The 19,847-nt window shown below is 53.3% G+C and overlaps 4 protein-coding genes across 6 annotated transcripts in view; 2 read left to right on the top strand and 2 right to left on the bottom strand.

Annotated features, from left to right (window-relative positions):
- SMARCD2 (SWI/SNF related, matrix associated, actin dependent regulator of chromatin, subfamily d, member 2) overlaps positions 1-6,336 on the top strand; it is a 9,660-nt gene extending 3,324 nt beyond the window's left edge. The window contains exons 3-14 of the mRNA XM_029928050.1: positions 1,155-1,339; positions 1,523-1,565; positions 1,713-1,835; positions 2,850-3,005; positions 3,416-3,511; positions 3,651-3,752; positions 3,892-4,053; positions 4,217-4,314; positions 4,684-4,819; positions 4,992-5,114; positions 5,245-5,346; positions 5,425-6,336. Coding sequence (XP_029783910.1) covers positions 1,155-1,339; positions 1,523-1,565; positions 1,713-1,835; positions 2,850-3,005; positions 3,416-3,511; positions 3,651-3,752; positions 3,892-4,053; positions 4,217-4,314; positions 4,684-4,819; positions 4,992-5,114; positions 5,245-5,346; positions 5,425-5,478 — 1,380 coding nt within the window. The 3' untranslated portion in view covers positions 5,479-6,336. The remainder of the gene's footprint in view (positions 1-1,154; positions 1,340-1,522; positions 1,566-1,712; positions 1,836-2,849; positions 3,006-3,415; positions 3,512-3,650; positions 3,753-3,891; positions 4,054-4,216; positions 4,315-4,683; positions 4,820-4,991; positions 5,115-5,244; positions 5,347-5,424) is intronic.
- Positions 6,337-6,386: 50 nt separating this feature from the next.
- Positions 6,387-10,692, bottom strand: PSMC5 (proteasome 26S subunit, ATPase 5). The gene is made up of 12 exons (XM_029928051.1): positions 10,590-10,692; positions 9,961-10,032; positions 8,850-8,919; positions 8,429-8,526; positions 8,196-8,252; positions 7,892-8,122; positions 7,448-7,574; positions 7,156-7,346; positions 6,969-7,067; positions 6,777-6,887; positions 6,597-6,683; positions 6,387-6,499 (listed from the first exon to the last, which is right to left on the bottom strand). The coding sequence occupies exons 1-12, from the start codon at positions 10,611-10,613 to the stop codon at positions 6,446-6,448; spliced, it is 1,221 nt and encodes a 406-aa protein (XP_029783911.1). The 5' UTR covers positions 10,614-10,692; the 3' UTR covers positions 6,387-6,445.
- A 207-nt stretch (positions 10,693-10,899) lies between these two features.
- On the top strand, positions 10,900-18,900 carry FTSJ3 (FtsJ RNA 2'-O-methyltransferase 3). Of its 2 annotated transcripts, none has more exons than XM_029928048.1 (21): positions 10,900-10,969; positions 11,110-11,213; positions 11,390-11,495; positions 11,787-11,833; positions 11,961-12,040; positions 12,350-12,449; positions 12,541-12,735; positions 12,815-12,930; positions 13,048-13,152; positions 13,238-13,338; positions 13,532-13,612; positions 13,704-13,850; positions 13,989-14,124; positions 15,420-15,598; positions 15,763-15,883; positions 15,968-16,227; positions 16,453-16,538; positions 16,623-16,722; positions 16,835-17,018; positions 17,097-17,191; positions 17,275-18,900. In XM_029928048.1, the coding sequence occupies exons 1-21, from the start codon at positions 10,920-10,922 to the stop codon at positions 17,465-17,467; spliced, it is 2,586 nt and encodes an 861-aa protein (XP_029783908.1). In that variant the 5' UTR covers positions 10,900-10,919; the 3' UTR covers positions 17,468-18,900. The 2 variants fall into 2 exon arrangements, with proteins under 2 accessions (XP_029783908.1, XP_029783909.1); XM_029928049.1 differs by having other exon boundaries at positions 10,939-11,014.
- DDX42 (DEAD-box helicase 42) overlaps positions 18,045-19,847 on the bottom strand; it is a 36,745-nt gene continuing 34,942 nt past the window's right edge. For both annotated transcript variants that reach the window (XM_029928045.1, XM_029928046.1), the window contains one exon: positions 18,045-19,596. In XM_029928045.1, the coding sequence (XP_029783905.1) occupies positions 18,907-19,596 (690 nt within the window). In that variant the 3' untranslated portion in view covers positions 18,045-18,906. The remainder of the gene's footprint in view (positions 19,597-19,847) is intronic.

The raw sequence follows: 19,847 nt of genomic DNA, 5'->3' as shown, positions 1-19,847 counted from the left end.
GGGGGGGGGAGGTTCTCTGGTTTGGTGCAAGTCCCCACCCAGCCTGGCTTGGTGGGATAGTTGTGCTGGTTGCATAATCTGGGCCCTGAGGCCAGCCCTGTGAAGCTGCCAGGGACAGTGTGTGCAAGGCAGAGCTGCCAAACAGGCCTTGCAGGCAGCAGCTATGGAGTGGGGGCAGGGGGCCAGGGTTACTCCCAGAAATGTTGGGGAGCTGGACCTCAGAGGGAAATCCTTCTGCAGGCTTCTATGGGAGCTGTTTCTGTTACCCCAGTTTCTGGTGACCCTATGACTGATCTTGCATCCCAGGATACTCTTCCCTTCGTTCTCCAGTTTGGGATTGTGAGGTCTGAGTTAAGCACCCACCAGCCCCAGCTGCCAGGTGGTGCATGGATCATGGACAGAGCCCGGGTGCCAGGCATTCTCCAATAGGCCACACAGGAGCCACAGCTTTTCTCTTGGGGTCTCCTGGCCTGGGGGTAGGAAGCAAGGCAGTAGGGAGGTGGAGAGAAGGGTCTGGTTCTGAGTTGTGAATAGGGGCCATATGGTGACCAGATGGTCTCTGTACTGTGCCCAAGGCCACCTGTACCGGTTGGGACATGCTCCAGCCCATCCTGTTGTGGCTTGCTCACTTAGGGTGTCCCTGCCTGATGGGCCTGCCAGCCCATTGTACTGTCTTCCTCCCTTTAGTCACATCACTAGGCTGGTGCCAGGAGATAGGTGTTGGGGCCTTGCCTGCTCATATCACACTGTACCTTTCCACCTGGCTGTGACACTGCCCCCAGGCCATGCTTCTGTCTCCAGCTGGGGAAGGAAGTAGATAGGAGTGCCTCACAGCAGGCTGGTTCCAGGGAGCAGGGCATTGTGCACTGGGCCTGGAAGGTGGCAATGGGCCGCGAAACACTCCTGCAGGCCCTTCCCTCTCAGGCAGGACTTTCCTGCCCACCCCAGACTCTGGCAGGCCTCATTTGCTGGCACTGATGCCAGGGTAGTTGGAGGGAGCAGGGCAAGTGTGGTTTACATTTCTGCTCTTGGGCATCTGCTCCCCTTTGTTCCCTGTCTTCCAAGTAGGGCTCAGGGCCAGGAGAGGGATGGGCTATGGGCCCCCTGGGGCTCTATCGCTGACCTATGCACCCCCCTTGGCTTGCTTCCTCCAGCGGCCTGGTATGTCACCAGGGAGTCGGATGCCCATGGCTGGCTTGCAGGTGGGACCCCCTGCTGGCTCCCCATTTGGCACAGCTGCTCCACTTCGACCTGGCATGCCACCCACCATGATGGACCCATTCCGAAAACGCATGCTGGTACCCCAGGCCCAGCCCCAAATGCCGGCCCAGCGCCGGGGGTAAGACCATCTTGCTTCTCCTGCTCTGCCCAGTAACAGAGCGGTCCTTTCTGTCCTAAGTGCTCTAATGACGGAGGGAGACTCCCGGTTGTTCTGGGGGAGGGTCCTAGGGACTGGAGGGGGAGGGGAGGGAGAGATGTCTTTGGATCATTGACCTCTTAAATGGGTTTCTGTCCTGCCTAGGTTAAAAAGGAGGAAGATGGCAGATAAGGTTCTACCTCAGCGAGTGAGTATATTGGGGGTGGGCCTAGGAGGCCTTACCCAGTAGCTGGCGGGGCTGCGGGTACAGTTAGGTTCCCCCAACTCTGGGATAGTGGAGCAAGAAGCCAGAGCTGCAGTTGAAACAAACTAATGAATTCTTCCCTTCTTCTAGATTCGGGAGCTTGTCCCAGAGTCTCAGGCATATATGGATCTTTTGGCTTTTGAGCGGAAGCTGGACCAGACCATTGCCCGAAAGCGGATGGAGATCCAAGAGGCCATCAAAAAGCCTCTGACGGTGTGTGCAGCCCTTGCCAGTCCTGGGCCTTCCCAGACTTCTCCGCTTCCATGTGACGTTGTGTTCCAGGCATAGGTCTGCCAAGCATGGGTCTGCAGTTTCTCACACTGCAGGAAGCAGCCCATTAGTGGGGCAAGAACTCAATTTAATGTGGTGGGGCCAGCATGAATGTTTGTTTGCTTAAATTTTTTAATGTTTTTATTTATTTTTGAGAGAAGCAAGGGACAGAGTGCAAGTGGGGGAGGGGCAGAGAGAGAGAGGGAGAAACAGATTCTGAAGCAGGCTCCAGGCTCCCAACTATCAGCATACAGCCCGACACAGGGCTCAAACTTGTGAACTGTGAGATCATGACCTGAGCCGAAGTCAGACACTTTAACCAGCTGAGCCATCCAGGTGCCCCGGGACCAGCCTGTTTATAACAAAATATAAAAGAATAGAAATTATAATATTTCACAATAGTACTTACCATAGTAAAAATATTGTTTAATGATTTGTTTCAGGTATTTATATACATATGTGCCTCCTGAGTCATTTAAGATGTGAACCTTATGGATCATGGTCACAAGTTTGCAGGGCAAGACTAGAGAATAGATAAGGGTAGTCCCTGTCTCCACGCACACACTCCCTCGGTTTAAAAATAATAATCTAGAATAATCTCCTGAGTGGTAAAAGCTTTCCAGAAGCCAGCCTACTTTGGGGCCATGATGGGTGTTTTGAGTTTTGTGTAAAATGTGTGCTGGAAGCTGCTGATTTGCCTAATAGCATGCTGTGTGTATCTGTCACAGTACCAATTGCATGGTATTGGAGTTGTCAGTAGTGCCTCCGTCTCCATAATTGTGAGTTCCTTGAAGTCTGGGGCTGGGATTTCCTGCTCCTGATTTCTGGTCCCTAATAAGGTGCCTGAACCCTAGGCAGCATCAAGTATTGATGTTGGGTGGGTTCAGACAGAAAGATTGGGTAGCATTGTTTTCCAACGTGTTGGCCCACCTCTAGCTGGTGTCTTTCTCTCTTTAGCAAAAACGAAAGCTGCGGATCTATATTTCCAATACATTCAGTCCCAGCAAGGCAGAAGGTGATAATGCAGGAAATACTGGGACGCCCGGGGGAACCCCAGCGGGGGACAAGGTGGCCTCCTGGGAACTCCGAGTGGAGGGAAAACTGCTGGATGATGTGAGTTGGGAGAGGTGGTGTCTGGAGGGGAGGTGGCCTGTGTGGCCTTAAGCCTGGGCCAGACACTGGGCACTTCTGGAAAAGTCCTGCCTGAGGGAGAGGGCACTGCTGGGTCACAGCTCCAAGCCAGAGCTTGAAAATGTGTATGGTTGTTGCAACAGCTATCCTGCAGGCGGGATTGAAGTGTCCTGAAGAAGGGGTACCCCTTTCTAATTCAGTCCTCGTTGGCTGCCAGTGAAGCTGCACCCAGAGTCCATTCCCTTAGTCCAGTGTCTCCTTGCTTCCTTCAGGGCCCAGGAGTCCCACTATCCTGAGATGCGGGGTTGAAATAGTACTCTTTCGGGGCTTAGCCTAGGTTAGGTTTGAGAGGTCAGCAGCACCCCCAACTCATACCCATTATCATTCCCCAGCCTAGCAAACAGAAGAGGAAGTTTTCTTCATTCTTTAAGAGCCTCGTCATTGAGCTGGACAAGGAACTGTACGGGCCTGACAACCACCTGGTGGAGGTGAGAGTAGCCCTGGGGCCTGGGGAGCACAGGCTGACATGCTGGGTGGGCAGAGAAGTGGCACTGGTCCGTGGAGGGGGAGGCATGTGTGCTCTGGCCCCTCTCCCTTGGTGATGAGGTGTACTCCCCTCCCTGCCAGTGGCACCGGATGCCTACCACCCAGGAGACTGATGGCTTCCAGGTTAAACGGCCTGGAGACCTCAACGTCAAGTGCACCCTCCTGCTCATGCTGGATCATCAGGTGACAAATGGTCTGGGACCCCAGGGAGTCATCTGGGGGAGGGCTGGTTCCTGTGGTAAACTCTTCCTGTCCTGCCTAATCCTTCCACTTTGGTTTCTCACAAGACCACACCCCCCTGACTCCCTCTGTCCATCTCCAGCCTCCCCAGTACAAGTTGGACCCCCGACTGGCAAGGCTGCTGGGGGTGCACACACAGACCAGGGCGGCCATCATGCAGGCCCTGTGGCTTTATATCAAACACAACCAGCTGCAAGACGGGCATGAGCGGGAGTACATCAATTGCAACCGTTATTTCCGCCAGGTGAGCTGGTGGCCATCCTCCCCTAGTCTCGTGGTCCTTGCCCTGCCCGCTGCTCCACCTCCCTATGGTGCTCATTCTTGGCCACATCCTCCACAATGACCCTGGGATGGCCCATTTCCCTCTGTGCCATCAAAGTCATCCCCAGGCCTTTGGTACTCTCTAGATCTTCAGTTGTGGCCGACTTCGTTTCTCCGAGATTCCCATGAAGCTGGCTGGGTTGCTGCAGCATCCAGACCCCATTGTCATCAACCATGTCATTAGGTAAATGGAAGGTGGGGAATGGGAAGGCTCTTTTAGGAGCCAGTTACCTTGGGGACCTGGGTGGCTCAGTCGGTTGTGTCCACCTTCAGCTCAGGTCATGGTCTCATGAGTTCAGGGACAACACAGAGCCTGCTTTGGTTCCTCTGTCTCCCTCCCTCTCTCTCTGCTCACACACTTCTCTCTCTCAATAAAACATTAAAAAAACACCTTATATATTAAAAAGCAAAATTGTTTACTTTTGGCTTGATGTGAAACCAAAGAGAAGCAGCAGGTTTGGTTTCTTGCTCCCTGAGCAGGTGCAGGTTTGGCCCTGGTGGGTGGGATGAACATAGCTGTGCTGACCCCTCCCCTCCTATGTCCTGCCTACAGTGTAGACCCTAATGACCAGAAGAAGACAGCGTGTTATGATATTGATGTGGAAGTAGATGACCCACTCAAGGCCCAGATGAGCAATTTTCTGGCCTCTACCACCAATCAACAGGAGATTGCCTCCCTTGATGTCAAGGTACGCCCTCTGCCTCCTCAGGGACCCAAGATATGGGGGTGGACAGGCTGTGTACGGCATTTCTGTACATGTAGCACCTTGGGATAGGATCTCAATGAGTCCTTTGGGCTTAGGCCTGGAAACAAGACTCCCTAAGAGTGGGGGCCAGTCTGACACACGCTCTTTTCTCCAGATCCATGAGACCATTGAATCCATCAACCAGCTGAAGACCCAGAGGGATTTCATGCTCAGCTTTAGCACCGACCCTCAAGACTTCATCCAGGAATGGCTCCGATCCCAGCGCCGAGACCTGAAGGTGTGGTCCTCCTCCTGAGGTTGACCCCTTGCTCAGCTCTGGGTTGGGGAGGGACTTTTATCCCCGTCAGTACTTCTGCTTCAGGGATGGGAATGGCGCCACATACAGCTCTCCACCTGGCTCTCTGCAGATCATCACTGATGTGATTGGGAATCCCGAGGAAGAGAGACGAGCTGCTTTCTACCACCAGCCCTGGGCCCAAGAAGCAGTGGGGAGGCACATCTTTGCCAAGGTGAGGCTCTGCCCTCTGTGCCCTCTTAAAGAGGTTGCGAGTGGCAGAGGCCTGAGCCCCTGGTCTCTCCTTTCTCAGGTGCAGCAGCGAAGGCAAGAACTGGAACAGGTGCTGGGAATCCGCCTGACCTAACTGCTCAGGGACCCCCCTCTTCCGCCTGGAGGGGGACCACCCTCTGGGGCCACAGACACATAGGCTGAGGGTGGGGTGAAGGGTGTCTCCCGTCACCCTGTGTTCCCCAGCTGTAGTTTCATAAATGTAGTGATAGGATTCCTTGTTGCTTGGTCCCCAAAGCCTTATACTTACTTTACACTTCGGCTTTAAGTGGGTTCACCTGCAGGCAGGCAGGCCCTGGTAGGCCCGCTGGAGGCTGTGCTTTGACATTGCAACAGAGACTTCAGAACCAGGCCCGCTGGCTTTGCTTGTTTACAGACCCCCTTGGAGCTCGCGTAGGAGCTGGCTCCAAGGAGCTGGGTGAGGAAGAGGGGCACAGCTCACACTCTTCCTGGCCTTTCTAAACCAAAGTTCTTTGCCATTCCTACCAGCACAGTCTTGCTGCTGGTTTTTTCCTTTCCTTTGGGTATTTGCACTATTTGGGAAGCAGGTTTTTCTATGTGGGAGCCACCTTTTTTGTAAAGGGGTAAGTTGGGGTTTTCAGGGAGCCCTGTTTGGTGCCTCCTTCCTTATTTTCTTTCCTCAATCTATGCAAGCGGCTCTGGCCGCCATCATCTCCTGGGATGCCAGAAGGGCGGCCATCCAGCTCTTGGGCCCAGGGTGGTAGAGCCTCCTTGGAGGGGACTCCAGTTCTCTGGCACAGCCTGAGGTATGGGTGTGCGTGCACGGTGGAGGGCAGGAGGACTGCTGAAGGGGGAGGTGGGGAGGACTGCTGTTGCCCTTTGGAGCTCGGGAAGGAAGGTGGACCCCAGGGCTTGGCAAGTGCCACTTCTGGCAGGTTTGGAAATTTCCAAATAAATCTTTGTTTATTGGTGATACCTAGACTTGGTCATTGAACAGTATAGCCACTCATTAACAGACCGATGTCCTTAAGAGCTTGTCCTGCAGAGCTTTATTTGAGGATCCCACACAAAAGACAACTACTTCACTTCCATAACTTCTTGATAGACATATTTTTCTCGCTGTCCTTCTGCATGACCTGGAGAGAGAAAGCGTTAAATTATAATTGAGCAAATACACGCTCTCTCCCCACCGCTTCAGAGACCCCGTCTGCAAAGGCCGGAAGAGGCCTGTACCTTGGCTACAGCCATCTCAAAGTCCTCCTGTGTGACATGGACTCGCCGCTCGCGTAGGGCGTACATACCGGCTTCGGTGCACACACCCTAAGCAGAGAAAGGAAGCCAGGCACTGCTGCTGTGTGCCCTTGAACTCAGACCTTCCTGCCTCTACCCCTTTTAATTTGGCTCTCCGATTACCTTTACTTCAGCCCCTGATGCTCCAGGCATGAGCTCAGCAATTTTCCGCAGGTTGATCCCCCGGGTCAGGTTCATTTTCCGAGAATGAATCTTTAAAATGTCCAGCCGGGCCTAGAGAGAAGAGAGGAAAAGCCTGAGCCCTGTGGCCTCCTCCCGCAGCCAGAGCCACTCCCAGCTCTGCCCATCACAAACCTCCTCATTGGGGGGTGGGAATTCAATTTTTCTGTCAATGCGCCCAGGGCGGAGCAGCGCCGAGTCCAGGATGTCAATCCTATTAGTAGCCATGATGACCTGAGCGGAGAAAGCAGGGTGGTGGCATCAGCCAAGCCCTTCCTCGGGCTGCACCTCACCTAGGGCCTTTCCTTGGAGACCACCTCACCTTGATATTCTTGGTGGCCTCAAAGCCATCCAACTGGTTGAGCAGCTCCAGCATTGTGCGCTGCACCTCACTGTCCCCTCCAGAACCCCCCTCCAGCCGTGAGGAGCCAATGGAGTCGATTTCATCCATGAAGATGATAGAAGGAGCGTGTTCTCGTGCCATGACGAACAGCTCCCTCACCATCCTTGCCCCTGTGCAGAGGCCAGGCAGGCATTAAGGAGGCAATGAGTTTCCTACCCTCACTCCCCCCCATTCACTTCTGCTTCGTTCTCATGTTTCTAGTCACGGTTACCTTCCCCGATGAATTTCTGTACCAATTCAGAGCCAGAGACACGAATAAAGGTACAGTCTGTATGATGAGCCACAGCCCGGGCCAGCAGTGTCTTCCCAGTGCCTGGGGGCCCATATAGCAGCACCCCCTAGAGAGAAACAGGAGAACTCAGGGCAAAAGCCAGTCCCCACAGCACACTCCGTGACTACTGCCTCAGCGCTCACTCTGGGCCAGATCCCACGCTGGATGCTAGGAGTGGAAGTAACAAACATCAAGGTCCCTCCTGGAGTGTCTCTGAACCACCTCAGTGCTGTGGCAGCACTCCTCCCCACCCCTCTTCCATGGGGAGGGCCAGGTTAAGTGGGGTCCAGTCTGTCCTGACCCCTCCCCTGAGTCCTGTACGCACTCTGGCTGGGACGAGACACGACAGGAACAGCAGGGCCCTCCCGCGGAAGCCTTGCTCACCTTGGGCTGTGCAATGCCCAGTGCTTCAAAGAGCTCAGGATGCTTGACAGGCAGCTCAATCACTTCTTTGATCTCCTTAATCTGCTTGTCCAGTCCACCGATCATCTCATAGGTTGAGTCTGGTACCTTCTCCACCATCATCAGTGACACCAGGGGGTCTACCTTGTTGGGCAGTATCTTGTGCAGAGTGTAGCTGTCGTTTCTTAGAGCCACTCGGCAATTGGGTGTCACCTGGGCAGGAGGAGAGACTTCAGCAAGTGGTGTGGGGAGAGCTGAGCCCAACCCCCCCGCGTGCTGCACTCACATCATTGATGTCGATGTTCTTGTCTACATCTACGACAAACTTGCCTTCGGGATGCACCTAAAGAAATGAGGGCTGGTGACCTTTCCTGATGGCCACTAAACCACCCACCTCACCCAGGAAGACCTAGGAGGCCTAAAAGAACAGAACAGGTGTCCGTTCTAGCAAGGCTACACACAAAGGTATGGGAATGCCCTGGGCATCGGGCTGCTCCCAGGGGGTCATGCTGCCTTTACCTTAACCAATACTTTCTTCTTATCCATGGCCCGGACTACTTCCCCCACATAGGAGCCCTGTTCCTGCAGCAGCTGTAGCTCTTCCCGCAGTAGGCGAACTGGATGGGAAACAGTCAGTGGTCACTCAGCTGCTTTGGTGTCCCCTCTCCCGTGACTCAATTCAATATGCATGAATTAAGCACCATTTTAAAGTTTTGGAAGAAAGGCCACAAAAAGAGAGTCAAAATTTAGGTCTTTAAGGGAGTTACAACATAGCTCAGGAGAGGTATGCATGTGAACAACTATTAATGGTGCAAAACATGACCTTGGACTCTAGGAGAACACAGTAAGCACCAAATGTGAAGTCTCAATTTAGGGAGATCCGAACATCGGACCTCGGACAGACTGCCCACATACAGTCTTCCCTTCTTTTCCTCCTCACCTTTTGCATTAAGCTCATTCCTCTGTGCCTGCAGCCTCCGGAGATTCTGGCTCTTATCATTCACAATCAGCTATGGAGGACAAGAAACATAGAACAGAAAATACTAGAAGGTTAAACCGTTGGCCAAGATCTTCAAGGTTGGTATGAGCTGAGTGAAGAACACAGGGCACCACCTGCATGTTCCAGATAGTCTAATAGCCTAATGATACTGTCCTTTCTTCCAAGATTCTCCTTGGGGCCCAGGGCAGCCATCAAAAAAGGCTGGTTGTCCTAATCATGATCCTGGAACAATGGACCTAATGGAAAAACGTTACAGTGGCGGACACAGGTTTTTTTTGTGGGACAATAACATGGTAGAGTGGGAAGATGACTGGGGCAGAAGGCTAACTTCTAACCTCACGGGGGCCAAGTAACAGGTAGGTAAAAGTAAGGGAAGCCATTTAAGAGGTTCGTTACCAAACTAAATAAACATAGATGACATCACCTACCCTGCCTCTTTTCAGGACTACTGTGGAGAACAAATGAAATCACCTGCAAAAGCACTTCAAAAATGATAAACCTAACAGGATTGCTGGAGAGCTACCAGGAGTGGAGAAATCGTCCTTGTGGCTGTCCTTCACCCACTATATATACTTTCCCTATTGCTATAGTCCTTGCTCCATTGTGGGCTAGAGCACTGGGCTGTCCAATTCCTTTTCTGTCAGCCCCATGAAATCAGCCTGTAGGCTGGGCAATGGTCTGCCCTCCTGCTCACCCTGCCCCAACCCCAGTGTGCTAAATCTCTTCTCTGGAGCTGCGGTCTTCTCTAAGAAACCTGCTCATTCAGGCTTCTTCTAAAAGGAATGATCTTTGGCTAAGAGAACCTTTTAGGTTAAAGTCTGACTCTTCACAATGAGTAATAAACTGAATACCGATTACTTTCAAAGGGGTGGGAGTAAAGAGAAACAAGAAACAACTTCGTATACTTATCATCATTGACCAGTTATTTCTTCTACTGCGCCTCCAGTGGAATGATATATATAAGCAAGTGATATCATAAACACACTCCATCAATTCATCTCTCTTCTGCTTAGAAGGGGGAAGCCTCTGGACCTCTGGAGTCCGTCCTCACCTGCAGTTCTTCAATCTTGGACAGATAATATTGGCGGAGTCCACTGCCTGCCTTTCCCTCTTCCAGCTCCATCTGAAGACACAGTGTAATTATTATAGAGGCTAAAAATCCAAAGGAAATCCTCACTTCCAGCCTGGACTTTGGAGGAATGATCTGGGTTCCAATTCTCAGTCCATCTCTTTAGAACCCTCCACTTTCCCATGACTGAAATAATAGCAGAATAAGAATGCCGCCTACCTCACAAGACTTTCAGGAGGATCAAGAGAACATACACGGGAGTGCTCTGTACCGAGTCAAGCGCTATAGAAACCCGAGGTGTCATAACTACAGAAGAGCCACCAGGAGGAACGGGGGCTCTGCCTCCTGCGACTCGCGGACGGGCCGCTTCCCGCTCCCATCATCCCTTCACTCGCTCGGCTTCCACGGGGTCTGGTTTTCTCCCGGCCCTACTGTGATCCGCCGGGGGCGGCACTGACACAGCAGATCCGGTCCCAGGCAGGGCCCCATCTGGATTTGTCCGCCCACCCCCGACCCACCCGATCCTCTTCCCCCATCCGGCTGCCCACCCCAGATCACGCCTTCTTCGCATCGAGCCCCCAGTCCCCGCCCGGCCGCCGCAGCCGCCATACCTGCTCGGGTCCGTCAAGCGCCATCTTCCCTCTCCCGCAGAGACCGCCGGCATCTGAGCCGCCTTGGCGCGCAGGCGCAGAAGCAAGGGTTTCGGGCCCGACGACCCTGGCAGAGAAGTGTTCCGGGTCAATGGGCGGGGTGTGCGGCGAGACCATTACAAAAACAGAGGCCGTGGTGGGAAGGTGGCTACGTCAGGTCAGGAGCTTTGGAAAGGACTGAAGAGGCCACAGAACTCCTAAGTATTGCGCTCCAGAAATTCAGTTTTAGTTAAGGTAATCTGCTCCTCCAGCCCCCACTTCCAAGTTACGGTACTTGGGGCCACACTCAAAATGGCGGACATTTGGAGCCGGGGACGCAAGCGACGCAAGCGGAAGCGGAAGTACGTGTGTTGCCCACATGTGCCTCTCCCGGAGTAGTGAAAAAGGTGCTAGGGGCTCGAGTTTGTTGCGGTGGCTGGGGAAGGGAAGGTGGAATCTAGTCCTTTGGGAAGAGGCTTTTCAATTTCTACCTTGTCTTCAGTTTTAGTGACACTACCCCCCACGCACCCCGTTCCACCATGGGCAAGAAAAGCAAAGTCGGGAAGAGTCGGAGGGACAAGTTCTATCATCTGGCAAAGGAGACCGGTGAGTCAGGGTCCGCGGTGTTTGCTACCAAGGGAGCGAGCGAACGAACGAATGACCTTTTCGATTCGCCCCTTTCCGAATGTTGAGTTTCAGTTTCGCATACGGGGTGGTGGGTTGTAAGGCCGCATTCTGGGTGAACGCCCCGCCGAGTTTAACGTTGTGTCCGTCCCCCCCAGGTTACCGCTCCCGCTCTGCTTTCAAGCTCATCCAGTTAAATCGCCGCTTTCAGTTCCTGCAGAAAGCCCGAGCCCTGTTGGACCTGTGTGCTGCGCCAGGGGGATGGTGCGTAAGGCCCGGCACCTGTAGCTCTTCGTGGCTGTTCCTTGGGTTCCGACCTTGGAAGACAGAATTGCACTGGGGGAGGGAGGGATACGGTAACAGTAATATCGGCCTCAAGCTTCCCTACTCCCTAGACGTAGGTCTCAGAGAAAAGGTTTGAAACGTGTGCTTTACATGCTCTGGCCAGTGCACCGGTGCACCTGGTAGCGGCTTCTAATACACAGGGTGGGAGATCACCTCGTCAGGAGAGGGAAAGGACCAGTCCTGGGTTGAGTCATTAGTGTTCTTTTATAGGTTGCAGGTGGCTGCTAAGTTTATGCCTGTGTCCAGCCTTATTGTGGGTGAGTAACAGGGGGGTCCTTCCGAGTGTTTAAAGGGGTGGGAGTGTGAGGTGCTAATCGTGTTCTGTGTTCTCTCTCTACCTTCTTGAGGCAACCTTTTGGAATTCTCTGACCTGATTTCTTCCAGGAGTGGACCTGGTTCCAATCAAGCCTCTTCCCAATGTGGTGACACTGCAGGAGGACATCACAACGGAACGCTGTAGGCAGGTAATGGGGATCTCTCTCTGGCTGACATGCAGACACCCACATCTGATCTCTCCTTACCCAGATACCCTGAAGGCCAGCTCTTTTCTGTTTAGCGTGAGATATCATTGAAATCTTTTCCAGGGGGCTCACAAGTAGAGTGTAATTCTCATGAAGGTATATTGTAATTATATATATTTTTTAATCGTCGTATACCCCCAGTACCTGGCACAGAATTCGGCCCATTGTGGGCATTCAGCAAGTAAGGACCAGGGACTCCATGCATAGCCGTTTCTGTGTTTCTGTTGCTCTAGTCCCTCTTCTTCCCTCTAGGCCCTGAGGAAGGAGCTGAAGACCTGGAAAGTTGATGTTGTGCTCAATGATGGGGCCCCCAACGTCGGGGCTAGCTGGGTCCATGACGCTTACTCACAAGGTGCCAAGGGTGGGGGCCTGGGGAGGAGAGTGGAGGCGGGCTTGCCGCCTCAGGCTGCAGAGGTCCTCAGCCAGTCGTCTCTTTCCCACAGCCCATTTGACACTGATGGCTCTGCGTTTGGCTTGTGATTTTCTGGCCCGTGGTGGCTGCTTCATCACAAAGGTCTTCCGCTCTCGTGACTATCAGCCCCTGCTGTGGATCTTCCAGCAGCTCTTTCGCCGTGTCCAGGCCACCAAGCCCCAAGCCTCCCGCCATGAGTCTGCGGAGATCTTTGTAGTCTGCCAGGGTGGGCATCACTTTCTCGTTCTCGTTCCTCAGCTTCTTAGCTCCCGAGGTACTCTTGCTTACATATTCTATCACCTTAGGGTTCCTGGCTCCTGACAAGGTCGACAGTAAATTCTTTGACCCCAAATTTGCCTTCAAGGAGATTGAAGTTCAGGCCAAGACTGTTACCGAATTGGTGACTAAGAAGAAGCCAAAGGTGTGTTTGGGGGATGGGGCCACTCTCGGGTCTTGGAACTCGAGGAGGGTTGGACCTGATGGTTCTTCTAGACAGCTCCCGAGGGACTTCTTTGCCTTCCTTATTTCCCTCCCTAAGGCTGAAGGCTACGCCGAGGGCGACCTGACCCTTTATCACAGAACTTCCGTCACCGACTTCCTCCGAGCAGCCAACCCTGTTGACTTTCTCTCCAAAGCCAGCGAAGTGAGTCCTCAGATTTGAGGGGTGCAAGGAAGCCCCAGAAACGTGACCCCAAGATCTCCTGACTCCTTTGCTTACTCCTAAACAGATCTCTCTAGATGACGAGGAGTTGGCACAGCACCCCGCCACCACTGAGGACGTGCGGGCCTGCTGTCAGGACATCAAAGTGCTGGGGCGCAAGGAGCTCAGGTGTGTGGCGGGGGCAGGCGGAGCTGCCAGGAGCCCCAGCAGCTTTTTCTTCTCGGGGGCATCACTCGAGTTCAGCCAGCATCGCCTCTCTGAGAACAGGATGCTGCTGCGCTAGAGATTTGGGGCGGCGGCATAACGAGGGGCAGGGACGAAGAGGGAAACGGCAGGGTCACTAACGGTATTTCTGGGGCAGGTCGCTACTGAACTGGAGAACGAAGCTCCGGCGGCACGTGGCCAAGAAGCTGAAAGAGCAGGCGAAGGCCCTCGACATCAGGTGAGGAGGGAGTTAACCCGGGTGGTGTTGAGTGGGCGTCGGCGGGGAAGCGTCCAAGAACAGAAGCAAACTGCTCGGACCGTGTGGTCAGTCTCAGCTCCGGAGAGGAAGAGGAGGCGGCCGATGAGGAGTCGGCGGTTGGGACTGTGAGGCAGCCCTCCAAGGAGGAGGAGGAGGAGGAACAACTAGACCGGACCCTGGCGGAGATGAAGGCCCAGGAGGTGGCGGAATTAAAGAGGTGAGGGGAGCACGGAGGGGCTTCGCGAACCCCCTGCAGAGCTCCTCCGCGGGAAGATGGGGGAAGAGGGCGAAGGTGCAGCGCTCGGGTGGGGAATCTTAGAGCTGGGCAGGTGGGAGTCCTCAGTTGTCCCCTCAGGAAGAAGAAGAAGCTGTTGCGTGAGCAGAGAAAGCAGCGGGAGCGAGTCGAGCTGAAGATGGATCTTCCTGGGGTTTCTATTGCGGACGAGGGGGAGACCGGCATGTTCTCCCTGCGCACCATCCGGGGCCCCCAGGTGAGTGACACAGGACGATCTAATTAGGTATTTGGACGTGGGGGGCAGCGAATGTCGTCTTTAAAGGTGTGTTGAATGTTTATGGCTCACGGTTGCTGTCTTCACCCACAAAATGAGAGGGATTCATTTTGGGGGAGAGGAGACGGGGGGGGGGGGGGGGGGGTTGGGGGAACCCAGAGCTTTGTGCCTGAAAGGCCAGGAAAAAACCTACAGCTAAAGTGATGAGATTAGGGACACCTGGGTGGCTCGGTCCGTTGAGCGTCCTGCTCCGACTCAGGTCCTGATCTTGCAGTTTGTGAGTTTGAGCCCCGTGGCAGGCTCTGTGCTAACAGCTCAGAGCCCACTTCATATCCCCTCTGCCCCGCCCCTGCTTGCACGATCAAAAAAGTAACACTGAAAAGTATTTAAGATAAGATGAGGAACAGGAAGTGGAATATTAGAACCAAGAGGCACTCTTGGCAGCAAGCTGAGGTCTGGCAGATGCAGCGGGGATGCCTGGGATACCAGTAAGCGTGACGGCTTCCTTCGGAGGAGGGCAGCGTTCTTCAGTTCACCAAGACCAAGTTGGCTCCTTGTTGCCCTAGGCTGCTAGGTGGTGCTTTCTGCCAAACAAACACTGCAGAACCCGCTTTTCCGTCATAAAAGCAGATTCAACAACAAAATGAACTCCTGGGGCTCTTGCGTGGCCAGGGGGGTCAGGCCCTCCGTTACCAGCGCAGGAGAGGGAGCGCAGTGGAGCAGGAGCGGACTGAGTTGGTCTTTGCCTTGGTTTCCTCATCTGTGAAAGAATAATAGAACCTATCGACTAGAGTTTGGGGGAGGAATTAAAAGTTTGGATATAATCACTGGTAATGTGGTAAATGCGTAAGAACAGCTAGCTTTGTCATTAGGAAAATAGATTTTGAGGTTGATAGCTTGTAAGTGAAATTGTTGGATGTATGTTGCCTTGGGCTCTTTTATTCAGTGGAAACAAAATTTGTAGATTATTCTCAGAAGGTGATGTGCTTTCTGAGAGTAATGTTTTAAGAAGAACCAGCGTTTCAGCCTGTTTTAACATCTGATGTTTTATATATAGGTTTTGGGGTGTTTTTCATACTTATTTCTGGTACCACTGAAGACAAGACAGCCACGTGGGATAGTGGCCTGGCCAGGAACGGGATGTGCCAAACATTTAGTCCTGACACTTCTCTGTATTTGCCACAGTGTATTTTCAAGCTTTGCTAATAACATACAGCGGGGAAAACAGTATGTTCCTTCTAAGTACCGTTGATCTCTTGGTTTCTGTCAAATTCTAGTTGTTAGAGGAGGTAACACAAGGAGATATGAGTGCTGCAGACACCTTTCTGTCTGATGTGCCAAGGGATGACATTTATGTATCAGATGTTGAGGACGATGACACCTCCCTGGATAGTGACTTGGATCCAGAGGAGCTGGCAGGAGTTGGAGGGTCTCTGCGTCTAAAGGACCAAAAGCGGTAAGGGCGGCGGTGTGCGCCTGCGCACGCACAGTAGGGAGCACTGACCCCCCTCCCCCCAGCATGCGTTCTGAAGCGGAGCTGGTTGTAGGGATCGCCGGAGGGGGTCAGGGAGCAGGTCCTCTGGGGCACCGATCCTCCGCCCATTCTCCTTGGCGCTACAGTGTGCGATTGGCTGAAGTAGAAGAGGGTGAACAAGCGGAAGGGGAGGAGAACCCGCTGCTGGTACCACTGGAGGAGAAGACGGTGCTGCGGGAAGAACAAGCCAGTCTCTGGTTCTCGAAGGTAAGAAGAGGTTGGCGGCCAGACAGACAGGAGATGGGCATTCCTGGGGAGGAGGGCGGCTGAGCAGCCCCCTCTCGACCTCAGGACGGCTTCAGTGGGATTGAGGATGATGCGGACGAGGCCCTGGAGATCAGTCAAGCCCAGCTGCTGTCCGAGGGCCGCCGGAAGGGGCAGCTGCCGCCGCCACCTTCCTGTTTGAAGACGGAGGAGAGACCTCCCCACTGCCAGGAGGAGGGGCCAGCAGGGCCTCCGTCAGAGGCAGAGGCTGCCAACGGGCCTGGCAGGGAAGAAAGAGATGGCAGCTCAGACAGCGACAGCGACAGCAGCAGCGAGGAAGGGGAGAGGTGAGTGGCTGCAGGGGCGGGAGAAGGGATGAAGCAGCAGTGGTTCTGACCGTCTCTCCGTGTTCGGGTTTTCCCGCATTGGCTGTAGATGGTGAGTTTTCTTAAGTGGTCTGCAGTTCAGCCTGGGAGGGTGTTTCTGGAAGTTCAAGTTTTAAGCAAGAAGCATGGTTGAGGCAGGAGTGAGACTGGGGAATGGTGGCAGTCACGTGGTTGTCCCTTCTGCAGTTGGGAACCAAAGCGTGGAAAGAAGCGAAGCCGTGGGCCGAAGTCAGATGACGACGGGTTTGAGATTGTGCCCATTGAGGATCCAAGTGAGTGCCACACCTTATGGAATGGGAGGTGACAGAAGTTTTGGTGGCGGGCATGGAGCTTAGACGATTTTCCTTTCTCTCTAGTGAAACATCGGATACTAGACCCTGAAGGCCTTGCCCTAGGTGCTGTTATTGCTTCTTCCAAAAAGGCTAAGCGGGACCTCATAGATAATTCCTTCAGCAGGTAACGGGGCCGGAAAAATCACGAGAAGTGGCCCTGGCTGGGGACGGGTAAAGGGGTGATTCTGCTTAAGGAAACCCGGAGTCCTGAGGGCTGCTGTTCTCTCTCTGCTTAGGTATACGTTTAATGAGGAGGAGGGGGAGCTTCCGGAGTGGTTTGTGCAGGAGGAAAAGCAGCACAGGGTCCGGCAGCTGCCCATCGACAAGAAGGACGTGGAACACTACCGCAGACGCTGGCGGGAAATCAACGCGCGTCCCATCAAGAAAGTGGCTGAGGCCAAAGCCAGAAAGAAGCGGAGGGTAAGTAGTGGGGCTGCCTGAATGCGGGGGGGCGGCAGTGGGGGGAGGAGGCGGGTCTGACGGAGCCCCCACTCCCAGATGCTGAAGAAGCTGGAGCAAACCAAGAAGAAGGCAGAGGCTGTGGTGAACACCGTGGACATCTCCGAACGAGAGAAAGTGGCTCAGCTTCGGAGGTGAGGGAGACGGGTCACCTACCAAGGTACGTGGGGCTGAAAAGGGGAGCAGGAAGCCTCGAACCTGTTTCTTCTGTTGACAGCCTCTACAAGAAGGCTGGGCTCGGCAAGGAGAAGCGCCAAGTCACCTACGTTGTAGCCAAAAAAGGTGTGGGCCGCAAAGTGCGCCGGCCAGCTGGAGTCAGAGGGCACTTCAAGGTGGTGGACTCCAGGATGAAGAAAGACCAAAGAGCACAGCAAAGGAAAGAACAGAAGAAGAAACACCGACGGAAGTGAACAGAGCCTCGGAGAAGACCGGGTGAGGACGTGGAGGCGTGATTCTGGCCTTGCTTGCACCCCAGTCAGCTGGACGGACAGGTGGGGTGCCCAGAACTCTCAAGGTGGTCCTCGTGGTGAGGAGGCGGCCCTCCTGCCTGAAGGCAGGTCTTGGATAATATGTCCTGCTGGTAACGGACCCCACAGCTCTTCTAGGTGTTCAGTACTCCACATTCCTTTTTTTAAGGTCCGTGTTGGGGTGAAATATTCACTCTATTTCTGGGCAAGTGGGCCTCTTGGGTCTTCCCCCATCTTCTTCCATTCATCCAAATAAAACAAGGGCCCTACTTTCTCTGACATTTTACTTCCCATTAACTCAGAAGGGGCACCTAGGGTGGCTCAGTTGGTTGAGTTCGAGCCCCGCATCAGGCTCTGCTGACTGCTAGCTCAGAGCCTGGAGCCTGCTTCAGATTCTGTGTCTCCTTCTCTCTCAAAGACATAAAAGTGTTAACTCGGAAGCACCTGGGTGCTCACACCATGTGCTGCATGGTTAGAAATCCTGCTCGCTGTGAACTACAAATGACAGACAAGCCACAGGTCCCAGTAGTAAAACGTTTACTAGAGCAAGCAGATAGGAATGCACATCTTAAAGAAACCTTCACAAAGTCACAAAAGTCAAAGGATGTATATTTCTTTTCCTTTTATAAACAAGATAGAACAAAAATCATCAAAATCATTTCAGCAAAAGATTTTTCTACCATTGTGGCAAGTTAAAAAAAAAAAATACAATGAAATAGAAGACACTTTAAAAGCTGTCAGAGTTTTTGTTTAAATTTAGCAACACTTCAGACCTGGAGCAATCTGGTTCCAAAGATCCTCTTCCTCAAGGACAGAGGTTGGGAGTCTGGCAGGCGGCTGCTGCTTCCGTTCTCAGAACTGGATACAGACCTGGCTGGGGAACCTGACCATGGACTCGAACAGGCTAGAAGCACCAAACTTCCCCAGATCTCTAATACCTCAGTGGGCTGGTTTGCAGAAAGCCAACTCTCTAGAAGGGCCTGCCTGGCCAAACAGCTAAGAAAAAGAATTTTACTTGTAGATGTTTATAAGGTGACAGTTTAGTAAAAAATATAAGCTACATATAATATAAACCTAGAGTGAGTTTTGTGCCCTAGAAGGCCCTTTCTTCCAAGGTATCCCCAACTGACCTTGACAACTCACCCAGAGCCCAAAAGGAAGTTCCAGCTCACTGCTTCCAAGGACCAACGGAGCAGCTTCCTAAGAAGACCTCTGAAAACCGATCCAGGTGAAGGGGTAACGTCTCCAAGCTCCAGCTATCCGCTAAGGGCAGGGGGTCCTTACACCGTGGGCCCCAACCCAGCCCTGAGACACCTAGTTACCAAAAATCTTTCTAAAAATAAAATTAAAGACCATTGATTTCACGCTTTAGCACATACCCTCTAACTGTCCCATCGACTTTTCTTGCGCTTGGGTGGCTCGGGGACAGCGAAACCATCAGCTGTCTTATCTGTCTTGCTGTCCATCTTGTCCACCTTGCTGTCCACTTTGGGGTCCACCTTGCTCTCACGATTACAACCTTCTTTCCTGCTTTCACCATTCCGACCATCGTTTGCCCCTCGGCTCTCTCCATGTCGGCCTCCACCTCCTCCATGCCTGTTCTCCCCGTGACGGTGCCCATCAACATGACGGCTACCACTCTCTGGGTAGCGGTATCCATCTCCATGGCGACCACCTTCTCCGTGACGTGGGCTATCGCCATGCCGATTGCCACTCTCTCCGTGACTGTGGCGGCTGCCACCCCGGTTTTCAGTATATCGCTCTTTCTTCCCGTTGCCTCCCCCAGGCCCTTCTCGGCTGTTACTCCCTGAAGCTGTGTTGTTGACTCCCTGGGCTCCAGCGGAAGGGTAGGTCACCGGAGCACTGCTGATGTTCCCAGTGTTGCCAAAGCCTGGAATGCTCTTGGCAGCGCTGGCAATGGGGCTGTCTGGACTGTTCTGGCCCTGCTGGGCCGAGTTAGTGGGAACAGAATTCAGGCTCCCTGCACTAGTCCATCCACTTGCACCAGCAGCAGAGCTTCCCGCCTTCTGGTTGCTTAAGCTGGCAGCAACAAAGTGACTCTTGTACTGTGACTAAAATAGAGACAACAGGAGTAGGTAAGACGGTGGGTTCGAGAAAACTGGACAGATAAGCTTGGCAATGAGAAGACACAGAAATTCTGTGCTACCCTGGCACTCTGAGCATCCCGATGGCCCCGTAACTGTGGTCGCTATGTTGTTCCTCTATTCATGAGAAAGAGTAAATCTAGGGATCGAACTGAAAGATCACTGAGGGCAGATAAAATGTACAAATTAAGGCTCAGCTGGTTATAGCCAGCTAACTG

The sequence above is a fragment of the Suricata suricatta genome, chromosome 17 (assembly GCF_006229205.1).
Source record: "Suricata suricatta isolate VVHF042 chromosome 17, meerkat_22Aug2017_6uvM2_HiC, whole genome shotgun sequence".
NCBI classification, from domain to species: Eukaryota; Metazoa; Chordata; class Mammalia; order Carnivora; family Herpestidae; genus Suricata; species Suricata suricatta.
This window is presented reverse-complemented; position numbering and strand designations above follow the sequence as displayed.